Raw genomic sequence first — 9,236 nt, 5'->3', positions numbered from 1 at the left:
AACCCAGTGGGACAAAACCTTGTATGGAAAAAAGAGTACAACATGTATTAACTCCCCCTGATGAGAACTTCAGGCCAAATATTTGAGTTTTCGCATTCCAATCTTGTGCACCATCTTCTCGAAAGTTGCGGTTGGTAGAGACTTGGTGAACAAATCAGCCATATTATCACTTGAACGAATCTGTTGCACGTTGATATCACTATTCTTTTGGAGCTCGTGTGTGAAGAAAAACTTTGGTGAAATGTGCTTTGTCCTATCTTATTTTATGAATCCTCCTTTCAATTGGGCAATGCATGTTGCATTATCTTCATATAAGATTATGGGTATTTTATCACATTTCAAACCACACATTTCTCGAATGAGATGTATCATTGACCTCAGCCACACAACTTCACGGCTCGCTTCATGAATAGCTATTATCTCAGTATAATTTGATGAGGTATTCACAATAGACTGCTTTGTAGATCGCCAAGATATGGCAGCGCCCCCACAAATAAATACATAGCCTGTTTGAGATTTAGCTTTATGTGGGTCAGATAAATACCCTGCATCAGCATAACCAACAAGATCGAGACTGCAATTGCTAGAATAAAATAAGCCCAAATCGATAGTTCTCTTTAGATACCTCAATATGTGTTTAATTCCGTTCCAGTGTCTCTTTGTAGGAGCACAACTATGTCTTGCTAACACATTAACTGAAAATGCTATGTCAGGCCTTGTGGTATTGGCAAGATACATTAGTGCACCAATTGCACTAAGATATGGTACTTCTGGACCAAGAATTTCCTCATTCTTTTCTTGAGGTCGGAACGGATCTTTATTCGCATCAAGTGATCGAACAACCATCAGAGTACTTAATGGATGTGCTTCATCCATATAAAATCGTTTCAACACTTTCTCTGTATAGGCAGATTGATGGACAAAAATGTCATTTGTCAAATGTTCAATTTGCAAACCAAGGTATAATTTTGTCTTTCCAAGATCTTTCATCTCAAATTCCTTCTTTAAATAATCAATTGCCTTTTTGAACCCTACAGGAGTTCCAATAAGGTTTATGTCGTCAACATATACAGCAAGTACAACAAACTCCGATCTTACTTTCTTTATAAAAACACATGGGCAAATTGCATCATTTGTATAGCCTTCCTTTAACAAATATTCACTAAGGCGGTTATACCACATGCGCCCGGATTGCTTCAAACCATTAATAGATGACGTGCCTCGTTAAAACCTTATTAGGAAAAAACTTTGTGGGAAAAAGTCCTAATGAAGGAAAAAGAGTACACATATCTAGTAATACGCTTTGAGAGCTGCCTCATTAAAAACCTTGCCAGGAAAACCCAAATGGGACAAAACCTTGGTCAAGGGAAAAAGAGTACAATGCGTATTTGCTCCCCCTGATTAAAGCACCACATAATTCTTGACGATGATGTAACAAATCTTGTATACCAACTTATCATATCTTGAGATTGGCAGAGCTTTTATCAGATCTGTCAAATGACCATTTGACGAATTGGTTGATGATCTGCACCTTCCTTTCTCAGATAGAGTTGCATCATCGCCGTATAATATTGTTGCAATCAGGACAAGTACATCATGACTTGCTTCATAATCTGTTGTTGTCTTTCTATGATTTGACTGTCATGACAATAATCCTTCATGGAAATAGATAAAACATCTGGATTGAAGTCTTATGTCGATCAGATGAATGCCCTGTATGTCCAAAACACTTGACAGTATTGGTTAGGACAAATATAATCATGTCAGGGCTTTCATTTGAAATATGCAGTTGATCTATTTCAATAACTCCATGTTGGAGTAAATTATATCATGCCTGTAGTTATAGCAAGATATATAAATGCATCAACTGCACAAATATATGGTACTTCAGGACCATTTCAATTTTCTCATTTCAGCAGATATAATCAAGTGCTTTTGGAAACTCTTCAAGAGCTCCAATAATATTCAAGTCATCAACTTGCATAATAATATGAAAGGTTTTGATTATCATATAGAGACAAGGGTAAACATGATCTTATTGGTACCCTTCGTCAATAAATATTCATTAAGGCGATTTCAGTACATCAGCCTTGATTCATTTAATCCATTTAAGGATTTATAAACAAGTTTCCCAAGAATTTGTATATGCTTCAGGCATTTTGAATCCTTTAGAAATTTTCATATAAATTTTGTCAAGTAATTCATATAGGATGTGAAAACATCTATTTCTATTTAAATGATATGACATCTTCTGGTGTCTGGACAGCAGGTCAAATAAGCTTTATGCTTACCAAGATGCGTCATTTCACTTGATAATAATTTTTAAGTCAGCATGCTTTAATAGACGTAGAATTTAAATCCTCACAATCTTTTACAATATTGCGCTATATTGTATCAAAATATTATCGACAAGATATCATGTTGTATCGGTTCGCAATTCGACATAACTTACTGAGATCTCATCACTTCATTATTTTCAAGTACCTGAACCTCGCATAAGGTTTCATGAAGTGTTATGTCGTCGGCTCTTCAAGAGCACTTTGCCTCCTTATTATGATCATTTGCTCCTCCTTTTTTTTTCAAGGATTATTATATTTGGAACCGATTGATCTACCATGCTCCATGCATGTTGTAGACTCTGTCCTTCAGGGACATTAGGAGCATTTTGCAGATGAAATATAAAATAGTTGGGTCAGCAAATGCTTTATCTGAGGATCATACTGATGATAATTCACAACATATTTCTTAGCTGCTTATTCTCTCCCCCTTATTTTAGTGACATATGTTCCCATTTTCTTTGGGAAAATCCATCTGTGTGCATCATGGTATATCCATTAATCATGTACCACACATCAAATGCTAAAAGATGGAAATATCTAGTTCGTGACCCTAAACCAAATATGAGGGGAGAATTTAACAAAATTTATTAATCTGAAGCATACAAGTGCTGTTGTATGCAATATATCATATCTCAGACTAACATCTGAAACTCTGTTCTCATAAGCAATGGTTTAGATGTATTATGGAGGCATCTAATGCCAAACCAACTTAGATATAAACCAGCATTATCAAGATGCTTGTCTTGATTACATATTCTGAAAATTGTGCTTCCAACTCAATCATTTTGAGCAAGCAACTTCGTAAATGTCAAACTGCCAGTTGACAATAAACATACATGTGACCGTCTCATAGATGCATCTATTTAAGACATCACATTATAGGTGAAGGGGCCCACATTCACCTTTTATATTTTTCAAAATTTTGGGGATTCAGTCCCAACATTAGCTGGTGTAATCAACTTATCATGAGAACAAGCAACACAAACAAATTCTTAAAGAATCTTCTAGTTCTTCAATATGTTTTAATACTCAATTAGCACATCAGATTTAAATCAGGACGATCAAAATGGTCTTGTCAACTGATAAAATTATCTGTACCCGTAAACTTCAAGTTTACTATGACGAGTGCTATTTCTTTTAATAAACTTCTGGTTTAGTATTGCATGAAATTGTATATCAATAAACTTCTGGTTTATCGTGGTATGTGATCTCATCATGCTCGGGTAACATTGCACTTATGTATTTCTTACCCATAGTAACTTGAAGATATTTAATATTCCGATCATTTGTAGTCTCAATATGATAACCATTTTTATTGTTAGTAAACTTCAAGTCTACTACAGTGTTCCGATCGTACCAATTACGATCTACGATGAATGGTATTATCATATATAACATCTTCAAGAGACTTCAATTTATTTATCATAATCAGATATTATTTGGACATTGCTAGTGTCATGATACTTGTAAATAAATAATTATCTCTTCTGGAGATGGATCATGATATTTTCACAATCAAATGCACGTTTATATTTATAGGCTTTGCTACATATTATCACATTCACTTCAGGGAATGAATATGTATTTGTAACATTTATCAAAAGTTCTCATTCTTCAGGAATAGAACAAAATCATCTCTGCGTGTTCTGAGCATATCAAATTATGATAGCTTAATACCTCTTTTAAGATGTTGCTACTTCAGGAGCAAATCAAGGTATTCACATAACGTAGAGTATTTTTCTCTAACATATCTTCAATTGTAATCACAATATGCTTATGATAATATTATCACTTCATGTGACATAGGCATAAATTAAAAATTATCATAAAAAACATGATTAAGATAATTTAAATATTACATATCTGGATCATTACAAACTAAACTTCCGTGTTGTCCAGTAGTTAAAATTCCATGATTAACAAGAATAGATACAGATAGTAGCTATATTCAAAAAGCATTTGTGCAACTTATTGTAATAAGAAAATATTGAAGTCATTGACATATATAATAACATAATCAATAAATCTACCAGACTTATTTGAGGTATATGTAGCCATAAATTTACGTGACAGAAAAATACTTACATCTCAATTACTTTCCTTTGAGGTTGAGTAATAAAGCTACGAATTCAAAGTGCAAACCTTCCTCATCAAAAGGTTTTCGTAGACAGAGTGTTCGGATCAGTATCATACCCCAATCAAAAGAGCAACTCGTCAATCTATTGGAATCCAATTAATAGTGGTAGAGTCTCGTGCTGATAACGTGTTATAAAACTATATAATTGGAAATAAACAAGAGAAGCAAACTAATAACTTTGTAGAAAGGAGTGAGAGATTGTATTCACTTCTTGTTTATATCCCTTACAAATTGAGAACTTAACCATCTATTTATAGAGATGGTAAATCTCTTGATAAAGTCATCAATGACAACACCAAGAGTTAAAATCAAACTTGTGTTGCTTCATTTCTTCATTTCATACATGCCACCAAATGTACATGTACCTTGCTTCATTTTCTTCATTTCATACATGCCACCAAATGTACATGTACCTATTCTTTTTAGGACATGTGGAAAATCTAGACTCTATGGACATTCATATATATATTTTATAACACCTACATCATATAGTACAATTTTAAATACTATTCGTACAACAAATTATAGCAGTGTTCGTCCCTGTTGGTCCTCCAACTCCCATTTCTAATATAGTAGAGATATCTTGTTTAAAGTTTGATACAAACTTATTCTTATTCCATTATTGCAACTCACCCACCCAATAGAAAGATTAAGGAACTTGGTCCTATTTTATTAAAACAACGATTAAATTTTGGTTTGCAATCTTATCTTGTCGTTCACAAACCATTCAAACTTCAAACAAAATCATTGATCTTGCAAACTTCAATGATTGACAAGAGGGGTTGCTCCGATAGTCAGCTCTCAATTAAATGCTCCGCAGTCTCTACGAATATTTCCATTTTTGCCCGTCTTCACACCAACCCGGCCCAATTTAATCATTGCATTCACGAATGCGGTTTGGAAAGCCTTAGAGTTACTGGCCCATAAATTAACAGTACCTTTGGACCGTTTATCTGTCAACAACACTTGATCTGACGTGAATAGGCCCATTCATTTTTTGCAAGTTTTTGAAGTAGACATTGTCAAAGGTATTAGGTGTGGTTGGGTCCAACAAGGTGATCGTACCTGGATCCACATTCTTTGGGCAAGTTTGTTGTAATTGGGCTGCATATGTCTTGCTTAGGATTGGGTCCACTGTCTTTTTAGGGCTAAAGTTGTAAAGCCGGTTGGAGAACTTGGCGCAGTGAGCAGCTCCAAGAGTATGGGCCGCTGCATAAAATCATATAAAAGAAGGAATTTTTACTCATTGTAGCTTCTTTTAAGACCAAATTATTAATATTAACTACTCTTTTATTTAATTATAACTAAATTACAAATGGTAGCTATATCAAAAATACATACCTAAACACATATATCTTTCTTTTTGCCCAATCACTACCCATTTCAATTTTTTCATTTCTCAAAACCCTAAAAAATCTCTCTCCCCTTCTCTCAACCACCACCACCATGGCCGCGCCGCCCCTCTCTCTCTTCTCCCTGTCCCTCTCCCTCTGTGCTCACCCCTCTCTCTCTTCTCCCTATCCCTCTCCCTCTGTGCTTATCCCTCTCTCTCTTTTCACTCTATCCGGTGAGGCGATGGTACAGATCTGGCCGTATGTATTGTTGGTGGTGGCGGCAATGGCACTGATTTTGAGATGGTGGCGGAGAAGATGACGTGGAGGTGGAGAGATTAGGTTTTTGTTGGTGGTGGAAAGATTAGGGTTTTTTGGTAGTGGTGGTGTCTCAGATTTGGGTTTTTGGTGGTGGTGGTGGAGAGATTAGGGTTTTTGATGGTGGTAGTGTCTCAAATCTGGCCACGTGTATTTGTTAAAAGTCAAATACAAATACATTCAAAAATCTACATCTCACAAATACACTGTTTTTGACTATATTTGTCTTTGTATTTTTTTTTGTGTATTTTGTTAATAGCCAGACACACTGTTTTTGAATGTATTTATTTTGTATTTGAATTTTTTTGTCTTTGTATCTGAATGTATTTGTTTTAATCCATTCAAATACACGAAAATTTGAATATATTTTGGCTTCATATGTAGTTGGCATGTACACAATGTATTTGAAATACATGAAAGAAATACATCCAAAAAAGCCACTGAAATACATCAAAAAACAAAAACAAAAAAAAATTAGTAAAACACATCAAAAAAAAAAAAAATCACTGAAATACATAAAAAAAAAAAAAGACACGGAAATAAATTATAGCAAAAAAAAACACTAAAATACATCAAAAATAAATATTAATATCTAATTTAATAGCTCCACCGTTAAAGGCTAAAATCATGGATCCTGTTTTTTTTTTTTATCGTGTTCTCATGTATTTGTTGGCAACAAATACACGCGAAAACATACACTATTTTGCCAAAATGTAGCTACAAATGATAATATTTAAAAAGGTAGCTACAAATGGTAGGAAGCTACAACAAGGTAGTCATTTAAGTAAGTTTGGCATAAAAGAAATTGAGAAATTAATACAAATACTCGTCCGCTAAAGTAATACTCCCTCCATTCCAATATAATTAAATTTTTGGGGTGTGACACGCCCCTTAAGAAATCTAATTAATGACATAATTAAATGACCATTTGACTAGATTACCCTATGCCTTTTCCCAAACTTTTCTTAAAGGTTGAAATAATGACTATTGGGATTTGGAAAAACTATTAAAAAGAAGGTTAACTTTGGAAAAATTTAATTAATAACCTGTTGGACTTTGAACAATTCACTTTTTTTTTACCAAAGAAAAAGCCTCAATAATTTACTTATTTTGGAGGGAGTCGCGAGCAAATATATATCCTTTGTATATTAATATATAATACGGAAAAGGGCCAAAATTACCCCTGAACTTTGGAAAATAGTTCATTCATACCCTTCGTTATACTTTAGGGCCAATTATACCCTTACCGTTATACTACGGAGTCAATTATACCCTTATGCCTAACAACTGCCATGTGGCATCATCCCAGCCCTTCAAAACTATTTTCCCCTCAAATAATTTTTTACCCACTAAAATAACCCAATTCGACCCGATTTTTTTTTCCAACCAAGGGGTAATGGGTTGGGTCCGTATCACTTTGGTTGGAAAAAAAATCGGGTCGGGTCGGGTCGGGTTAGATTATTTTAGTGGGTAAAAAATTATTTGAGGGGAAAATAATTTTAAAAGGCTGGGATGATGCCACGTGGCAGCTGTTACACATAAGGGTATAATTGATCCCATAGTATAACGGTAAGGGTATAATTGGCCCTAAAGTATAACGAAGGGTATGGATGAACTATTTCCCAAAGTTCAGGGGTAATTTTGGCCCTCTTCCGTATATAATATATGTAAAATATATATTTTTAATACGTATTAGTATATATTTGGCTAAAATAGAATTATTTTTACCGACCGACCAAATATGTAACTTGCTTAAAGAAAATATATGTTTAATATAGAAGTTCTAATCTTTTTCCAGAAGATTTTTTTAAAGAAATGCCTCGGGGAGGCTGAAAAAAGAAAAAAGTGTCACAAAGGATTAAATTTATGTATGGTCATCACATTAATAGTTTTTGCTACAAAGTTGTAAAATTCAATTTTGTAATAAAAAAAAACTCATCAACTGTTGCATACTTTCTTCGTACTAATTTATGTGATGATATTTAACTTGGCACAAAATATAAAAATAAGTAATAGATATTTGTGTGATTATAAATAATCTCATCAAAAGGTAAAATATAAAGTCTAATGTATTATTTCTTTAAATAATAAAACAATATGACATTCATTTTGAGGCGGACTAAAAATATAAAATGCCATATAAATTAAGACGATGGGACTTGGGAGTATATATGATCATTTGAGAAATTTACGTGTGTCTCCATCTTGCACGTGTTTTAAGTGAACCCTGTACGTTTAATTTCTTTAAAGATTTGGGAAATAGAATTTAGACCAAGGAAAACGATTTTTTTTACATTCTTTATTCCTTTAAATATTATTTTCTGGCCTTAGGGGAACCTTAGAAGTAGTGGTAAACTTTGTAGTTGACTGAATAACTGTTCAAGAAAGAGATGGCTAACGTGTGGAATAAGTAACTCACTATGGAAGTTGAGGTTTTAACAACTGGATTAAATAATGGATGATAATTTGGAATCCAATTGTCATTTTACAGGACAATCTTATTCTTTAATTTGTTCAAAATAAATCATACACTTTTATATGTAAAAAGATTCGTTAAATCTTATAGCTACAAGAATATTGTCATATCATGTTTAAAAAAACAAATTCGACGTGTACGATATCTAAAGCCTCTTTATTCAAATACCAAAACAGGTTTAAAACGATAAATTCTATCTCTGAATTGGTTCAAAGTCTCTGAATTTCTTATATTTTATGTTCAATTAAATACTGTTATACATACTATTAAAGAATATGAATTAGCGTCGAAAACATTCTGTAGCTAAACAACATTAATTTTATTGATCACGATTTAGCAAAAGAATCAGTTAAATGCAAGCAATTCAGCGATGGATTAGCGATGAAGCTTGTAGCTAGTTCCATTTTTTCTTTTGTAGTGATAAAATAAAAAGAAATAAGTGTTAGAAGTATAGTAGAGTTACCGGAGAGGGCGATCATGTCAGCCTGATTTAGACCATGAGAGGCAAACATGGTATTTAGTTGATCCAAATTGTAAGTAGGCTCAGGGAGGTTGCCTCCCACATTTGAAGCTTTTGATGTCAATCCATCTAACCTTCCCAATTCCACTTGATATCCTGGTCCTCCAGCCTGCAT

General features: G+C 33.6%; 1 protein-coding gene across 1 annotated transcript; it reads right to left on the bottom strand.

The window, feature by feature from the left end:
- Positions 1-5,125: 5,125 nt before the first annotated feature.
- On the bottom strand, positions 5,126-9,236 carry LOC132620070 (peroxidase 16-like). The gene is made up of 2 exons (XM_060334788.1): positions 9,065-9,236; positions 5,126-5,685 (listed from the first exon to the last, which is right to left on the bottom strand). Exons 1-2 carry the CDS (start codon positions 9,234-9,236, stop codon positions 5,426-5,428), a joined length of 432 nt encoding a protein of 143 aa, XP_060190771.1. The 3' UTR covers positions 5,126-5,425.

Source organism: Lycium barbarum, chromosome 11 (assembly GCF_019175385.1).
Source record: "Lycium barbarum isolate Lr01 chromosome 11, ASM1917538v2, whole genome shotgun sequence".
NCBI classification, from domain to species: Eukaryota; Viridiplantae; Streptophyta; class Magnoliopsida; order Solanales; family Solanaceae; genus Lycium; species Lycium barbarum.
The sequence above is the reverse complement of the archived record's forward strand: the minus strand, read 5'-3'. Positions and strand labels throughout refer to the sequence as shown.

What these genes read in the sequence shown, in the direction of transcription:
- LOC132620070 (XM_060334788.1), bottom strand. Translation starts at nt 9,236, where the DNA reads ATGCAGGCTGGAGGACCAGGATATCAAGTGGAATTGGGAAGGTTAGAT. An exon ending in TGACATGATCGCCCTCTCCG is followed by an intron (nt 5,686 to 9,064) that starts GTAACTCTACTA and finishes GATTTTATGCAG; the next exon opens with CGGCCCATACTCTTGGAGCT.